The sequence below is a fragment of the Rattus norvegicus genome, chromosome 1 (genome assembly GCF_021556685.1).
Source record: "Rattus norvegicus strain SHRSP/BbbUtx chromosome 1, alternate assembly SHRSP_T2T, whole genome shotgun sequence".
Lineage (NCBI taxonomy): Eukaryota > Metazoa > Chordata > Mammalia > Rodentia > Muridae > Rattus > Rattus norvegicus.
This window is the reverse complement of record NC_141534.1, coordinates 222209434-222227756: the sequence shown is the minus strand read 5'-3', so window position 1 is coordinate 222227756 and position 18323 is coordinate 222209434. Positions and strand designations below refer to the sequence as shown.

The window sequence follows — 18323 nt, the reverse complement described above, 5'->3', positions numbered from 1 at the left end:
GAGGAAAGGAGGCTTCCTCCCATAGCAGGAAGCTATGGAAGCTCCTCATGGACCCTGTGCTTTGTTCCCCAGAAAGCTGACCTGCTGCTAAGGAAGGAAACAGAGGCTAACCCAGGAACACCCCCATCCTGAGACCCCAGGGCCCCCAGCAGAGGTCCTGGCACTGAATAGAGGATTGTTCTGCTTCTCTGAATGTTGATGTTTTGGGTCATTAAGGGGCTTGAAGATGGGGTGGGGAGTGGGTTATGACCCTGGCAAAGGCCTGAATAACCATTGTTCCTTTCTTTCTCCCTTGAATGGGATTCTGTCCCAGTCTTGGTGTCTCCCTCTGGGTTGGAGGAGGGGTTGGGTCAGAGGCCAGGAAAGGGGAGCCTTTTCCCACCACTTCCTCAGATGGAGCCTACATTGGCAGATAGAGGGACCCCCCAGCATCTCAAAGCCCTCTTCACTCTTGAGCTTTGATGTTGCTGCCATGAAATGAGTCTTGATTGTAGACGGAATTTGGGATTGGGGAGGGGAGTTAGACCAGTTCTCTTGCTGTCCTGCTGGGTCATCTGTGCTGTCCTATTAACTTGTAATCACCCTGGCTCTTTCTAACCCGCAGGGGGACCATCAAATGAAGAGGATGCTATCTTTAGAAGGGTTGAGTTTCTTGGAATCTTAGATAATTATTAAATGATTCTTGTGACCATTAAGAATGTTATTCTTGCCGATAAAAGGCTTAATTCTGGGAAACAGGAAAGTTCACTCAAGAAGATGCCCCATCTCCTAATAACACAGTTTTTTGTATTAAAAATTTTTTTAAAAAACATTTGTTCTGGCAGGACAGGGGAGATGGGTTCAGCCATGGCATATGTGTGGAGGTTGAAGGAAAACTTATGGAAATCAGTTTCTCCTTCCGCCAGTGGGTCCTGGAGACCAAATCCAGGCCATCAGGCTTAGAATTAAGTTTCTTTACCCAAGGAGCCAATCACCAACCCAGTTCTTCCTTTCTTTTCATGTGCTCTGAAGGAGCCGTGGTGAGTTTCATTGCCACAGCCTCTGGCCTGTTAGATGGAAACACAGTTGTCCCCCTTTCTTCTGGACTTCCAAAGCTCTGGGTTCCTTTCCTCCATAGCCCGGGGTACAGGCACATATAAAGGAACAGAGATAGCCTGTGAGCAGTTCTATGTATGAGGGCATCTCTCTGCTGGGTCAGAGCTACTGGCCATTCAGGAGAAATCCTGGCATATGTGAATTCATGTTCATTCATTATGTAAATGAGTCACCTTTAGTCTTTTGTTTGTTTGTTTGTAAACGCTCCCAGGGAGGAGTTATCCTTTTTCTCTGAACTACTGCTGGCTGAGGCATTTTGTATTAGCCTGAAAGTGAATTGATTTTTGTCTGAAAACCAATGCCCCCGAACCCCAAGCTTGGAGGTACATTCTGTTGTTTGGCAATGCTTCACCTGCCCTCCCTGTGGTTTCATCTACTTCTACCCTGGATTGTCCCTACAATTCTCTGAATGAGCCTTATTCAAAACTGACACATTACCTGCCACACAGTAGGGCATCTGTTATGTTTTCATGTGAGTCTAATACAAATCAGTGGGATTCTATCCAGTCTCTAACCCCTCCACTGTCTTACTTTGACAGGGACCCTCCGTCCAGTTCGCAGAAACTACTACGACCCATCCTCGGCCCCTGGGAAGGGTGTGGTGTGGGAGTGGGAGAATGACAATGGTTCCTGGACGCCCTATGACATGGAAGTCGGCATCACCATCCAGCATGCCTATGAGAAGCAGCACCCATGGATAGACCTCACTTCCATTGGCTTCAGCTACATAATAGACTTCAGCACCATGGGCCAGATCAACAGGCAGACCCAACGCCAACGCCGTGTCCGCCGCCGACTAGACCTCATCTACCCCATGGTCACGGGCACTGTACCAAAGGCTCAGTCCTGGCCAGTCAGCCCAGGGCCGGCCACGCCCTCCCCTGCACCACCTTGCTCCTGTCCACAGTGTGTTTTGGTGATGAGTGTCAAGGCTGCTGTTGTCCATGGGAGCACGGGGCCCCTTCACCCTCCAGCAGCGCGAAAAAACATCGCCCCCTCTGGAGTGGGCAAGCTGCCCCAGCCACCTGGCCCTGGGGCAAAGCCACTAGACACCACTGGCACCATCCGGGGCCCAGGGAAGACTGCCCCATCCCAGGTGATCCGGAGACAAGTCTCTAACACGCCAGCTGGGGTGACTGTAGGCTCCCCCGCCAGCCCACAGGGAAGCAACCGGAAGACTGGAAGGGTGGCCCTGACCACGTTGAATCGGTCCAATCTGCAGCGACTGGCCATTGCCCAGTCCCGGGTGCTGATTGCCTCGGGGTAGGTGTTTTCCTGGCTATCACAGAGCACTCACTCACCTCAGGGGTAGCGTGTGACTCACTTCTGGGTCAGATAGCAAGAGGGACTGGCCAAGACAGACACAGCTAGTCTTCTCAGGCTGAGCTGCCTCTGGCAGGTGGAAGCCAGCATGGTGTGGACAAGGAGGGCTTTCATATCAGGGCACCAAGAGATCTGGATCTAACTGGGGTCTTCTTATTTGCCATGTGGTCTGAAGCCAGATCCACCCCATGGAGCTCTGACTTAATCATTGGTGAAACATGGGGCAGTCCCATGTTTCAGTCCCAGTGAGGAGAACAGATGATTGTGGTAGAACGCCTCAGGCAGCATTAGTTCAGCTCACTGTGTTCTGGTTTGACACTTTTAGCATCGCATTTATAATCTTGGTAATGACTCTGGAGACATTGTCCCATTTCACAGATAAAGAAAATCAGGCCTTGAAATCCCCCTTCCCGACCAGGCATTTATCTCTGTACAGGCCTAAGTAGGTGCCAAGCAAGGACTGCTTCTTTCATGGCCCTTCTTAGCATTCTCCTGACATGCTGGTGCCATTGCAGGTGCGTTAGTGTTTCTTCCATTCCCCATCTCCCTCATCGACCAAACAGGAATGCCCAGCTCCCTGCACTGCTGCAGCAGCCTTTGCCTGACATGCTGGCTTCTTGTCCTTCCATTTCACTCAGCAGCCTTCCCTTTCTCTCCAGAGGCCTGGTCCTGCGGCTACCCTGTGCCCCAGTTGGTTGAAAAGGCTTTAAAGCTGGAATGAGTTCCTCAGCTGAAAATCCAGGCTGCTCCAAGGCAACACCATAGACACTCAGCTGGGTCTCCAAACAGAGTGTTAGCATAGGGACGGTAAATGAAAGAAGGTGCAGAGTTGAATGGAGGAGGACTGGGCTGGAGCAGCCTCTCTTCCTGCCTCTCACTTGTGTAAGCCCCGGGATCTTAGCAAGGTTCCGTGTCCTTATATGTCAAATGATGATCCCGAGTTTGCATAGCCTGCTCATGGAATCATTGTGAAACCCTCTATGGATAGAATTCACTCATCGACAAGTCCCAGATGTGCTTACCCATGGCAGCCCACTTCTTTTGCTGATATATTTTAAACATGGGCGCTTTGCTTGAGAGATATCTTCCCTTAGAGTTTCACCCAACTCATGTTGTACAGAGAAGCTGGAACATAAGATTTTTTCCACTGTTCTGTCATTGTTTTGGCTAAAGCTTCAGTGACGGTGAAGGCAGTTTAGAATGCTAGTCAGAGGCATGGGATGGGCATGGCTTCCTCCGTGGGGGAGTATGGGACAGAGGGGAAGAAGCACCTGGATCCTGCTGCTACTCTGCTTCTCTACACTGGGTTGCAGCAGAGTGCTGGGTGCTCTAGCTGAGTTCCAGCACATGGTCTGTGTGTATCTAGGCTCTTTCTATATAGGAGACCCCTGAGTGTTGAGCCTGAGCCCAGTTCCTTGCTGTGCCACTTGGAATGTTTTCTTTCCTCTGTCTTCAGTGTTCTTAGCTGTTGAGTGATATTATAATAGTACTTCATTTCTAAGGTTGCCATGTGGGTTAAATGAAGCCTTCAGTTCAGAGACTTCACAGAGTCCAATGGGTATTAGGCTGTCGATGATGATGATGATGGTGATGATGATGATGGTGGTGGTGGTATGGTGATGGTGATGATGATGATGATGATGAAGACTCTAATGACTATACCCTTGTGTTGTTACTGAATTTAAGGCTAGGCTGAGCCAATCCAACTTACACTTCATTTCTGTCCCCTTGACAAATGCCCCAGTGACCCCATGCCATCATGGAGACAGATACCCCGAGGTCACCCTGAGCTACAATGAGTCTGAGGAACTTAACAGGCTTCATTTCTTTTCTTTGTTCCCCTGCCAAGCTGGAGAAGTGAGTGCAGTCCAGGCAGCACAGTTTCAAAAGGGCTATAGAAATGAGTTGCTTTTGCTATGTTTTTCTGAAAGGGGCCCCTCCCACCTCTCTCTGTCTTCCAGCCCTTTCTTCTCACCTTTCTCCACCTCCTGCACCCCATGGCCATCTTCCCGTGCGCTTTTCTTGGCCACTAATGAGCATGTGTTATCCTCTTTGTCGGGCATTGCCGTCAACCTTCTGTCATTACACAGCCCGGTCCCCATCCCCTCTGCCCATGACCTCTTCAAGCAACTTTCCCACAGGAAAGGGGGGAAAAAGGAAGATTGGGGATGGCAGGCAGTGCGGGGTGAAGAGAAAGTATTGGCAGGGGACAAAAGACGCAGCGAATTATTCAGACACAAGCAGGAGGTTCTTAAAAGGGGTGGGAAGGTCTGTGCGGGGCAGCAGTCACCCCTCTCCCCTCAGAGTCCAGGCTTCACTACCTCCAGCTAGGCATGGTTGCTGGTTGCCTTAGAGACAAGGCTATTGTCCTTCAGGAGGCTTCCAGGGTTGGTGAATAACTCAGAAAACACTAGACTTCTCCACATGGGGTCTGCAGTGATATCTCCCGCCCCATTCACGCCCCCTTCCCTTTACCGTGTCAGCTCCTCTCAGTGTTACTTTATCAATGGAAATAAAAACTTGGATCCACCGTAACTGGTAACTTCCCAAGAGGATGGGGGAAGGGCTGTCTTCTGATTGGCCAGTACATGACTAGGTCCAAGGGCTTTGGTTCAGTTGCCTGGAGGATGTGAGAAGGAAGCTTGCTATTGGACTGCTGCCTCACAGAAGGAGGGGCTTGGGCTCAGATAGCGGAGGCCCAAGGGCAGAGGACAGGTTTTCTGGGGTTTTCATTTTAACCAGGAACCATGGGGGAGGGGCAGGCAGGTGCTGCCTCCTCACAGTCCCTAGCAATGCCTAGGCTTTCAACTCTGCTCTTTATACCTGATACCCTGCGCTCAAGAATGTGAGAAAACTGGATTATTAAAGCAGGAAGTGGCAGAAATCAAGTCCTTCGACAATTGTAAAATAAAAGTGTAAACAGTTGCCCAAATTTGCACAAGGCTCAGCTGTTTACCAACTACTTGACCTAGATCCTGTAGCCTCACAGGGACCCCAAGGGAGCAGACATTTATCGGGGGCGGGGTGTGGGGGGATTGTTTACAGCTGGGGTAAAGGCAAGCATATGTGATCACAGAATACTGAGGAGCCGGCCAGCGCTGCCAAAGGCAAAGCAGGCTGTGTACAGATGTGGGCAGTCACTTTCCATTTCTTCTCTGTTGGGTGTTTGTGTTTGGTAAAGCATACAGCCCTGCCCTCCACTGAGCCCCACTGCAGCGCACAGTCCAGGGACCAGATTATGCCCTGCCTGACACAGAGGCAGGTTGGCCCCACAGTTTCATCCCAACGTGTTCCTGAGTGGTCAGGGGTTCTACAAACAGGCTTCCCCTATATCTCTCCAGACCCTCCTACACTCCACAATTCCCGGGCTACTCTGAGGATTGGAGTACTTCCTGGTTGACCAGATAGTGTGTGGAAACCTGCCAGTCCGGTTTGTGGAAACAAAGGTGGCCTTTGTCACTCAGATCACAGTTTTTTATCAGCTGAGGTGGGGGCCTGTGGCGGTGGTAAAAGGAGGCAGGTGCGGCGCTGTGTGACACATGCGGTCCCCTGGTGGCTGCCAGAGGACTTACCACAGAAAGCCGGCTCTTTTAGAGGTAAATCTGTCCTGGAAGGGATCCTGTGCTTCTGACTCCCTTTCCTCTCAGATAGTGTAATGAGAAGTTGCCAAGGGGACACATTCTAACCCCATATCCCTGAGGTTCAAGCAGTTGGCTGACTTCATGTTTTTTGCAGTGCTTGGTCGTTTACAGAACCGGGAATCAAGTCTGTTCCCCTTTCCTTGGTCTAGTGACTTTTATTTTAAAGACAGCGTTCCCCTCCCCACATCCGGTCTTGCTTTGTTCAGGCGACAGTTGGGAAAGAAAAGTAGCTTTAGGTTTGGCCAGATACACAACATCACATGCTTTTATGAGCTTCACTGTTTCTGTCTTCATGGAAAGGCAACAGAGGAAGCTCATCATACTGAACCTGTGAGCAATAGAGAGACCTGGCTATTAGGCCTTTCTTCTGTCCCAACGGTGCCTTTGTTCATTACAGCATGGAGCAATGCAGAGCTTAGAATCATGGGAGGAAGAGTGAAAGGACTCTGGAGCCAGATATTGTGTGTAGGACTCCCGTGCAATCTTAGTCTAGTTGGCATAACCTCTGTATGCCCCAATTTTGTTACTTATACAGTGATATTGACTGTAACACTCCTGTGTAGATTGCTGGGAGGAATGAGTGGGTTTATCTGTTGTTGAACAATTAGGATTGCCCCAGCCAGATATGAGCCCTGTGAATCTTAGCCCATAGAGGAAGAGCCATGGGGTGCCATGCTCACAGCTGCACCTCCAGCATTAAGCATGGTTGTCCCAAAGTAGGGTTCAATGAGTTCATTTCAAATAGACAAATAAATAAATTTTGCATTCTTCCTTCTGACTTCCCAGCACTGCCCTACCCCAGCTGGATTCTCAGGCTTTCTGGCTTCAGAGGCATCTCTCCAGGCCCACTGGCTTCTCCAAGCCAGCTGTGGAAGCCTGGGTGGCAAAGGGGAATGGCACAAGCCCCATCTCTACGGTCTTGTATTTTTACTGTTAGTGACTTCCCCGTGGGCGGCCTGGCTTTTCCCAGGCAGCTGTGTGGGCTCCTCTCCAGAGCTGGGGAGGTCAGTGAGTGGAGGAGACTGGGCTTGTGTTTATACGATTCTGGGACAAGGAGAAGTGACAGCTGTTCAGGCAGTGGTTTCCAAATGCTGGACCAGGGATTGCAACATCTCTGCTCTCTGAGGAATGTGGGGGTGGTGGAGTGTGGATTCCTGTGGTGCATGGATTTGGGGATAGGGATGCAACTCTGATGTTGGCTGAACTGTGTTTTAGCCAAAACTAAGGGAGTGTACGTAGAAATGGGCAGTGTCCTAGAAGAACATCTTAGGTAGAGGAAACAACGTTTTCTAAAGGTGCTTAGGCAGGCATGAGGATCAGGGGTGAGGATCAGCAAGAAAAGAGGGTAAAACAGTGATGGGAAAAGGCTGGCAGAGGCTAAGAAGACTGAGGTGGAGGAATTGGCAGATAATGCAGAGCTGGAAACTCCTTGATTTGACCGTGGGCATCCTAGACCTGTTCTGCATGCTCAGGTTCTGAGCAGAGGGTGTCATGATCTGAGTTCAGTTTGAACCTCTCACCTCCCACTGATCTGTTAAGAACCCACCGCACTTTAGTAGGTTTAAACACCACACTGGTTCATTTTGTTCCTTTTGTCAGAGCCATAATACATCTGCCTGTTCCTTCTACAGGGTTCCCACTGTGCCTGTGAAAAACTTGAATGGGTCCAGCCCTGTTAATCCTGCCTTGGCAGGTAAGAGCTAACTAAACTGGGTTTGTCTGACATAGACTGAAAACTCAGAATCATGGACTAGCAAGTGAGCACATATTTAGAAAGAGGAGAGAATTTGGATGCTAACTGAAGAAAATGAGATCTTAGGATCTGAACAGGAAAACTCAGCGGGTGGTTCTAAAAGCTGAGCATGCCAGGGGTCTTGAGAGATAGCTCATCTAATAAAGTGTTTGACAGGCAAGCATAAGGACAAACATTCTATCCCAGAATCCCTGTTCTTTTTGTTTGGAAATGGGGATAGTGAAGTCAGGCAGAGGCAAAGAGTGGCAGGTTCCTAGAGTTTGCTGACTACCAGTTTCCTGGTGAGCTGCAGGTCCATGACACCTTGTCTCACAAGGCAAGGTGACCAACCCCTTTAAGGTTCAGGAACATCACAGAAGAGGGGGTGAGAAGAGTGGAAGATGTGGAAGACAGGGAGGAGGGCTGTTGGTTCTACCTTCTCAGTGTAACATAGGCAGTTCCACCATGATTATAGTAGCTGTGGGTGCCTACACTGGGCCTACATAAGAATGACTTGTCACTGGCCAGGCATGGACTGGGGATGGCCGCAGAGCACCCTGCACATCCCTGTTGAACTAGTACCTACTGGTAGATTCTGAGAGAAGGGAGAGTTGCTGCCTTCAGTTATGCCAGGCTAATGGATAGTTTCATGCCCATAGTCATGCAGAAGTCCCAGACACAGATGTGTTCCTAAAAGGAGAGGAAGATAAGAGAATGGGGAGGTTAGAACAAAAGCACAACTTAGTAATTTTTTTGAGTGAGGTAGGTGGTTGACTTCTGAAGAACTTACAAAAAAGCTGACTTGTACTGTTTACCCATTGACACGCCCAAGCATGCCACTGCATATGTGTGCATAGAGAATGCATGAATTATAAATAGTGTCGGCTGGAGAGGAGAGTGAATGAGCCGGAGGGAGGGTGTGGGGAATCTTGGGAGCACATTCTTCGGCCCTTCCTCACCCCTTCCCTGCCCCTTCCAGGAATCACCGGGATCCTCATGAGTGCAGCGGGATTGCCTGTGTGTCTCACTCGTCCACCAAAGTTGGTCCTCCACCCGCCCCCTGTCAGCAAGAGTGAGATAAAGTCCATCCCAGGGGTCTCTAACACAAGCCGCAAGACCACCAAAAAACAGGCTAAGAAAGGTACAGGCATCTTCTTCTGGTTAGACACCTGGAGTGAAAGACTGGACCTCCAGCCCTGGCTCTACCTGCACCAAGGTCAAAGCCATGGCTTAGCCTCCTGGGCTGTCACTTCTGCATCTGCTAAACACTTTGGGCTAGTGGACTGTGATGAGTCTACCAAAGAGGGTTAAGTATGGGTCAGAAAGAACTACCTGGAGACACATAAATGTACAAGGCAACAACAGCAGAAGCGTGAAAATATTAAGTGTTGCATGTTAGAAGAGAGACATGGCTTTGGTGTCAGAAACACTGCATCAAGTCTGACCTTTGTCAGTACCTAGTTGGGTGGAACTTCTGCCTTCTTGTCTTTGTGATGCCCGAAATCAGCAAGTGTAGGCTGTAATGGGCCTGTGACAATTGAGAAGTAACCACTCTTTTATGTCCCTCTGGAGACTCGGACCTTTGGTTCTATGAACCCTCTTTCACAAATCACCCTGTACCTATCCATAATCCAGCTACTAAGGGCAAGGGCACCTTCCTTGGCTTTAGGAAGCTGTTCTGCTTGCTGCTGTTGGTTATGAAATGATATGTTCTCCTAAGCCTTCAACTTAGAAATGTCCTGTGAAGTTTGAGTCATAATGGTTGTGTGTAGCACTTGGCCCATGACCTGGCAATAGGCAATGGACTCTCAATTAATAGAAGCCCTTTTTTTTTTCAAGAGAAATGGGGCAGTGGGAGAGAAGGCCTTGCCTCTCGGCTTTTGGCTGTTGTCCGCTAAACTTTCCCAATCCTCTGTCCTACTTTCACAGTCCATTTCAAGTTCTCTGCTTCAATGAACTCACATGCCCATTCTTAGTCCAATAAGTCGGGACAGGGCTTTACACTTCTGCCCTCCTTCTGGCACTATTAATAGCACATGCTGTCTCTCTGGCAAACCGCTACTGGGCTGTGAATCCATCAGCTCATTCATGGTCAAAGCACCCATTTTGTAGGTACTACCAATCTTTCCTATTAATGAGTAAGAAAACAGATTGGAAGAGCTAGAGGAATGGCCCAGGGTTTCATGAATCTCTTTGCTCAGTGACTTTTTATAAAACCCTGTGATCCTACCCCCTGCCTTCAGTTCAGCTTTCTTCCTGAGGAGCCAGCTCCTGAAGATCCTTGCTCCCTGTGGCTCTTAGTTTGTTTGCTGGAGCCTTACCCTTTCCCCACTGCTGGGCTGTGTCTGCTGGCAGCAACAGCGCTATCTGAAGCCAGGAAGGACTGTCCTGAAACTGGGGGTCACAACTTCCTGCTTTCCCATAAAATAATTTGACTGTGACACCATGTTACGAAACTTAAGATAGAACTTTACGAGTTGGAAATGCAGCCCATCTGACTGTTAGTTGTAGAACGGTGCAAAGTTTTTTCATGTCTGTTTGTTCAAGGGATCATATGGGCAAGTCTAGGCTCTTTGATTATCAGGAAGAGAAACTCAATTTATCTCACGTAGAAATGCAGATTTGCTTACATGAGCAGACATGTCAGAGAGTGGGCAGAAAGAGGTCAAGAGAGACAGGAGAATCTTATCCTTCCTCAAGCCACTTTGATTGATCTGGGACAACCTCTGCTCTCATTCATACTCCTTAAACTGGTGCCAGATAATTGGACCTCCTTTTCTCCTATGCGAGCACATGCATGTATGTGTGCTTGTGTGTGCTTGCATGCCTGCCTGCACACGAAAACCAAAGTTCAGCCTTAAGTATCATTTCGTAGGTGCCATCTGCCTTGGGTTGTTTTGTTTTGTTTTTAAAGACAGGGTCTCTTATTTGCTTGGGGCTTACCAATTACGCTAGAGTGGCCGTAGGCAACCCCCTGATCTCTGCCTGACTTCAACTCCCTATCTCTGGAATTACAAACATGTTCTGTTACACAGGTTTCCAGGGATCAACTTAGGTCTTCATTCTTGGAAGACAAGCGCTTTAACTGACTCCGCTACCTTCCAGATCCTTTTCTCTTTGAACTTGTCTCTCCTCTCTGAAGCACCTAGAATGGCAAGGTAGGTCACCTAATCCCATCTCATCTGACTTGGTGACCTAGTGACTCTTCTGTCCCCATAGGTAAAACCCCAGAGGAAGTGCTAAAGAAGTATCTGCAGAAGGTCCGGCACCCACCAGAAGAGGTGAGTTCAGGGGATATGGGGCACGGGTCACTTTCACCAAGAGAATGCCCTCTGTCCCTAAGTTCAGTAGGATGTGGCAGATGCTGTTTTCTAAGTCTTGGCGCAGGCACAGGACAGATTTAGCTGATGTTGACTTCAAGGTTTAAGCTTTTGAGCTGCAGTTACGGTTTAACTTGTCCCATTTAGCAGATTCTAAATGATTTTAAGCTACCTTCCACGCCTGTCTGAGTCTGAGTAGAACAATATGCCAAGTCATGTGAACTCCCTTTAGAATGGATTTGATATGGACCAGTGATTCTCAGCTGAGGTGATTTGTCCCTGAGGGAGCATGTGGCCTTGCGTGGAGATTCTCTGGGTTCTGATGACTGACTAGGGAGTGTGCTACTAACATCTAATGGGTAGAAACCATAAAAATTTCTAAACACTCTATAAGGCCCGGAACAGAACCCATAGCAAAGAATCTGGTGCTGGTGTTGAGAAATAGGCTATAGATTTATCTAGATAGCCCCTCTAATGCATGGGAAGCATAATACCTCTATAAAGTACAGCACAAGCTTGTCATGGTATCTGTTGACAAGCTATTGGAAATCATTGTAATGTAATCAATGAGTCCAAATTAGCATGTATGCATGTTATGGGAATTATATGAGGAATTTCTCCCCTGTATAAATTAAGACAACACTATATTTAGAACCTCCCCACCCCCAGCTAAACACAGCACGACTGATTTGTGGAATTTCTAGAAGAGGGTGAACTACTTTTCTGGTGCCTCCCTGGGCTGGATGACAGTTGATGCCTGTCTGTTCTTCTGCATTTGCCAGGATTGTACCATCTGTATGGAGCGCCTCACAGCCCCCTCTGGCTACAAGGGCCCACAGCCCACAGTCAAGCCTGACCTGGTAGGAAAGCTGTCGAAGTGTGGCCACATCTACCACATCTACTGCCTGGTGGCCATGTACAACAATGGGAACAAGGTCAGTGTCAACCATGAGGGTGAGCAGTGTTCAGCCATGATTCGTTCCTAAGTGTCCTCATTCTTCCACATGTGGTTTGGAACTCGTAACAGACACCCCAGATATATTTGCTTCTTTACTGATTGCTATGACTAACTACTGCAAAAGTGACAAAAAGAAGGAAGACTTTTGTTTTGGTTCACAATTTAAGGGAGGTCATTGTGGGGAAGGCATGGTGGAGCGGTGAAGCAGCTGGTTGGGTCTGTCCATAGTTAGGGGACAGAGAGGGATGGATGTTGGTGGCTTAGCTCAGATCCTCCTTTTTATTTAGTCAGAGCCTCAGCCAATAGAATGGAGCGGCTCACATCTAGGTTGCTACAACCCATTCTAGAAAGTCCCTCACAGACATGCCCAGAGGTGTGTTTCCATGGCAAATCTAAATCTCATCAGGTTGACAGTCAAGATTAACCCTCAGCCAGGGCAACAGGAATGAGCATGTGTGCTACTTTCTGGGCTAATTAGATTCCACATTGCAAAATCTGTCTTTACCTTCCCCTTTGAGCTAAGCTTCCTCTCATTTCTGACCCTCTCATACAGGGTCGTCTAGCAGAGGTGAGCTTTGTCCATGAAGGTTCCTCAGGGAAATGGCCCACCACTGAGTGAAGTGGGTCCCCATCAGTAAAGGAGGCTTTCATTCATAATGATGAGAATGTGTTTATTCCTGATGCAGTAAATGGGTTCCCAATAGCTTTTATTCTTCATGCCAGTGGCTTAAGTTGAAATCCACCTTCTCTGGACAATGTCAAACACCTTTGATTGTCTCTGGAAAGACCTGTCAAAGTACCTGATAATCCCTACCTTAGAATACATTATTGGAGGATGAGACAAGGCTTCTCTTCATTAAGTGACATAAGGTGACGCCCCTCAGTAACAGTTGGTTTCTGTTTGTCTGTGCTGTCTCCCTAACTGACAGTTTCCCTGTTTATTGTCTGTGCTTTTTGAAGACACTGACTTGCATTCTTGCCTGTGTCTTGAACTACCTGTATACCCCTTCTCTGTGAGATTGAATACCATTCATGTCTCTGCCACCAGCTCCCTTGCAACCAAACATTTCTTAACTTCTTGCCCAAGAACGTGTCTGGATTTTGAGGTTGTTCCTTTTGTCTTGTGGTGTGGGGAAGAGTGGAGGAGGCATGGCGGGAAGCACACCTGAATGGAAATCTTGACATAAGCTGAATGACCCTCAACCTTCTTAAGAGTTCATTTTTCAGGTCAAACATAGATATGAAACAGTAGCTGCTGCCCAGACCTCACTTCTGTGTGTGTTTGTGTGTGTGTGTGTGTGTGTGTGTGTGTGTGTGTCTGTGTGTGTGTGTGCGTGAGTGCATGTGCATGTGCATGAAAAGGCTGGAGGACAATCTCGGGTGCCATCTCTAGAATGCTGCCTACCTCTTTTGCGACAAGGGTGTCTCATTGATGACCAATTAGACTAGGGTAGTTGGCCACCAAGCACAAGAGATCTTCCTGTCTCCATCTCTCTAGCTGTGCGTGCCACTGCTTCTGGCATTCAAGGGATGACACTCAAGTCTGTCAAGCCAGGCTTGTATACAAGCTACTTCCCATCCATGCCATCCTTCCAGACCAATGGCTACTTCACAGAGACATGACTGTTATTATTCAAAATGATATCTCCTTTTAACTATGGCTTTCACTTCCCCCTCTCATCTTCACATAGCCAGTAGGGTTGAATTGCTAACCTTGATATCTTCCTTGGTATCTCAGGTGCCCTTGATCATTGGTGAAAGATTCCACGTTTTTTCACAGCCCAGGACTGAAATATTTCATTAGAGTCTCACCTTTTTAGAGGTTTTTTTTTGTGGGGGGGTTCCGGTGTCTTAGCACATATATTCCCTTTGGATGATTCTCTTCAAGACTACCCAGTAACTCCATATTTATTATCTATATGACTCTGAACATGTTTCCCAAGTCACCGTGCTTTGTTCTCCTTTTCAGCAGTACTGGAAGCATATCTATTCTCTTAAGCACAGGGAAGAAAAGCCTGGAGAGAATGGACTCACTCGCCCCAGGTCTTGAAGCCACTTAAGGCTAGAGCAGATAGCAGGACCTTGGTTGCAGAAAGCAGGGACCATGACTACGAACTGTTATTTAAAAGAAACCAAGCATGAATGGAATCGTGCCTGAATAGTTCTGAGAGGATCTCATCTCCTGCCCAAAGACCCCAGTGTCTGCCAGGCCCTCAGTCCTAGGGGAGTAGCATCACATTCTACGCACATGCTTACTGCCCAGGCGTGCTTCCTTCCCTATTCCCCTTTCCTTTTCTGTGAACCCGAGAGTTACCGTTTCTGTCTGGGATCTCTTGAGGGTTGTTGTGTGCCCTACCCGGTGACATTTTACCTGGTCCTGCTGTAAGGCTACAAGCTTTTATATTACTGTCTCTGCAATCCATACTCACATCAGTCTTTGTAGCTATGACATAGTACATGGGAAAACAATAGAAAGGAAAAGGAAAGACTGATTTGGCTTTGTTTTTTGTTTGTTGTTTGTTTCTGACTCATCACTTCAGGGAGTTAGTCTGTGGTTTGCAGACTTCTTTGCTGTGGGCTTTCCATGGCAAACCATGGTAGCAAGTATGTGAGGTGTGAATGGAGGAAGCCCTGCATGAGTGCATCATGTAGCCTCTGCATGTGTCCTCTTTTCCCCATCCCCCTCCTCTGTCTCCTCCTTTTTTCCTGCCCTTCACAGTTCCTGGCCGCCATCAGATCATTGCACTGGTAGCTTAATCTACCAATGAGGTTCCAGTCCTCATTATCCAGTCTCTCTATAAAAGTTCCTCAGTGGGCAGTCAAGCCTTTAAGCCATGAGCCTTGGGGAACACTTCTGATTCAAACCTGGAATGACCAGCTACGTGCTGTAGGGAAAACTGGAGAGATTTGAGACTTCACTGTAGCCCTTCAATTGTAGCCCTTGATGGTGGCAACTCCTTAAAGCTGTATGTCCTTCAGTTTCCATTCCCTAAAGGGGCTCTCAGTTCCTTCCCAGGAGAAGCAAATTTGTAATTGTTTTTAAGAACCATTTTCTTAAAGCCAGTTTTGCTCTTTTCCAAAACAGGGCCCAACTATTAGTATTTCCACAGATACCAGCACACTAATATCATGTAGATATGACATGCTAAACACTTTCTCCATACATCTCACCTGACTTTCATTAGCCCAGTAAAAGAGGAGGATTGTATTTCTTGTTAGACAAGGAAACTGAGACAGGTAAATTTGTCCATGGCTACAAGGCAAAGCTGAAACTCAAATATAGGCAGCTTTACTTTAGATTTCCACTACGAACCTCTGCACTTCCTGGGTTTCCAGTTCTTACACAGTTGACTGAATATGGCGTCCAAACATCTTTAATTTTAGAAAATGTTCTGAGTGAGTCTGGGGCTTAGCAATGGGTACGTTGCTGCTCTTGACTTGTTACTGTGGTTTCATCCACGTGGGTGCTGGCTAAATCACAATTCCTTGTGTTGGCTTCCTGCCCCAGTCAACTCTTCCTCTCAAGGATGGAGGTGACTCATCTGTGTTCCTCAGCATGGAACGTGGGCTACACGAATCCTGTTATTTTAGAGAAAGCCAAAATGGCTTACACAGCTAGAGAAGGTTTCTGGTCTGTTACCCTTTGGGTGCATTTTCTCTCTTGAGATCATTGTCTCTAATGCTTTAGCGGGTTGGAAGGAAGGTCATGAACAAAGCTCTTTCCTAATCTGTCTGTACTGGACTTGGCTCCTCAGGATGGAAGTTTACAGTGCCCAACATGTAAGACCATTTATGGCGTGAAGACAGGCACCCAGCCTCCAGGGAAGATGGAGTACCACCTCATCCCCCACTCCTTGCCTGGCCATCCGGATTGCAAGACCATTCGGATTATCTACAGTATCCCCCCTGGCATTCAGGTGAGTCCACCCTTGGATGGTGCCATTTATGATTTCAACTTTGAATGTGGGTAAAATGTTGTACTAGGAAAAGTCTCCTTTCCATCTTTGTCCCCACCCTGGGTCTCCCCCTTCACTTCCATTGTTCCTATTTCTCTGTATCCTTCCAGCATTCTTTGTACATACCCAGTGGAGACTGCATCCACCCCTCCCATTTTTGCACAAAGAGCCACATTTAGGCACATTGTTTCACACTCTGAATATGGACCTTAGGGTTTTTTTTTTTCCTGTGTTAGTAGAGAATGTCCTTATTCTTATGTCTGTGTAATAATCCCCATTTGCTGACTGTTTAGATTGTTTGTAATCTTTTAGTACATCTGATAATGTTAACACTAATAACTAATAGTACTCATGTGACATGTCTGTAGAATAATTTCCTGGAAGTAGTTATTTGCATTTTAAACAATTTGATGGCTTTTGTTTTTGCTGGCATTTCTTTCCTTTCTGGTTTTTGGAAGACTGTCAACCCTCAAACAAATATGAGTAATAATCCTACGAATATACGAAATGTAGCCCTTCCCCCACACAGTCGAGCCTTTCCTAGGTGTTCTAGGATGCAGACCGGATTTATCCCTAGGCAAACATTGGTTTGCTCAGGCTCCTTCCTGTGCCTTCCTGCTTGTCTTTTGTCTCACAGATGTTTACATGTGTGTTATGCCCAGGTGTGTGTTAGGTACTGGTGAAGCAGTGTTCAAGTTGGTTAAAACTTTGATCCTTGAAGTCCCCATTGTTCTGGGGCCAGAAGGATGATAAAATAAATAATATAAATAGACAACGGACTTCCAGAGCACGGCAAGTTATAAGAAAATAAAGCAGAAAAGTGTGATAGTTCATAAAATATGAGGTTTCTTCCCCGGGGCACTTGGTAACCAGGCAGAGCAAGATAAATAGCTCTCACTCCTAATCTGGAGAACAGAAACGGATATGCACCACTGATGAAAGTTACACAGACAAAAGGATTTGCAGAGCTTCAAAGTCTTGTGACCCCGGGCCCACTTCCTGGCTGTCTTTAAGGTGCCTGCTTCCTCTTCCTAGCTTCAGACATTTTTCTTCATCTGTACTGCTGGGAATCTGCTAGGCAGAGGTCCAAGGAGTGGGAAAGTCCGGGCTTCTCAGACGCTACTAAGGTGGCTACTAAGGTGCCCAGGACCTTGCTTCATGCTATCTCATTGGCTGAGCTGTTGGGGTGAGGAGGAGGGGCTTATGTGTGGTCTGTCTGGAGGTGGGAGGAGACTTTTCTGGTGCTTTGCATTCTGTATTCAATCCGTGAGAGAAATACAGAGTACAAAGTTAGCTACAGGAGGGACAACTGTGGAGAAAAATTGCATGTTGAAGAACAGAATTTATTCAGTTTGGGGATTGGGGCTGAGACTTGCAAAAGGCATGGAAGGAGGGCACATGATGAGGACGTAGGGACAGGTCATAGAAGGACTTGAACGCTAGGGCCAGCGATGTGGACTTTGCTTAGGCTATGAGGAGCTCTTGGAAATTATTGTCTCATTAAGATTGTGAAACATGTAATGTGTAAATATGCTTTAAGAGCCCAGCGTGACTTAAGAACGGGAGATGAGTAGAAATAAGTCCACAGTAGCATTTTTGCTCCTGACTAAGGGGAGGGCCAGGGTAAGAAAGTAAGATGTGGTTAGCTGTTGCAGAGGAGAGACTCATGGAATGATTCTGTGGCACCTGGCTGGGATGATAAAAAAGAATGAAAATGTGGGAGTGGGCTGGCAGGACGGCTCATCGGTAAGGGTTCTGACAATTGACAGCCAATTGAAAGAACTGACTCCTGCAGTTCATCCTCTGACCTCCACACATGTACCATGGTGTACACATTCATTCATTCCCCTTCCTCCCCTGCCCCCCCCCAAATAAACAAGCGTTGAAAGAGAGAGAGAGAGAGAGAGAAAGAGAGAGAGAGAGAGAGAGAGAGAGAAAGAGAGAGAGAGAGAGGAGAGAGAGTCCAGCAGTGGTCAAAGTAGAACCAAATATTAAGGTAGGGTATCTGTTGAGAAGAAGGCTACATTTTTTAAGCCTCTGGAGTTACAAAACAGAGAAAGCCATCTCTGTAAATGTACAGAGGGGGCCAATGCTGCATCTACAGGGCCCTGGCACCTCTAGTGACTCCCTGGCTTGTGAAAAGGAAACATCTTGAAATGTTCAGGTGCTCTGCAGACTCACCACTGAGAGTCAATAGCAAGGTGTTCAGTGCTTTGCCTTGTGAAGCTCCAGGGACCACACAGGCCTGGGCTTGGGTGAGAAGCTGAGACCGCCCAGCACTGCTTCCTCTGCAGAAAG

At 47.6% G+C, this 18323-nt stretch overlaps 1 protein-coding gene across 4 annotated transcripts in view; it reads left to right on the top strand.

Annotated features, from left to right (window-relative positions):
• The window catches only part of Dtx4 (deltex E3 ubiquitin ligase 4), a 35078-nt gene that overhangs the window by 7730 nt on the left and 9025 nt on the right, over nt 1–18323 (top strand). For 3 of the 4 annotated variants that reach the window (NM_001401394.1, NM_001401393.1, XM_087549290.1), the window contains 6 exons: nt 1635–2358; nt 7691–7752; nt 8771–8932; nt 11011–11072; nt 11894–12046; nt 15825–15986. In NM_001401394.1, coding sequence (NP_001388323.1) covers nt 1742–2358; nt 7691–7752; nt 8771–8932; nt 11011–11072; nt 11894–12046; nt 15825–15986 — 1218 coding nt within the window. In that variant the 5' untranslated portion in view covers nt 1635–1741. Of the gene's footprint in view, nt 1–1634; nt 2359–3993; nt 4035–7690; nt 7753–8770; nt 8933–11010; nt 11073–11893; nt 12047–15824; nt 15987–18323 lie in introns of those variants that run through there. The other variant, NM_001047855.1, reaches the window with a different exon arrangement.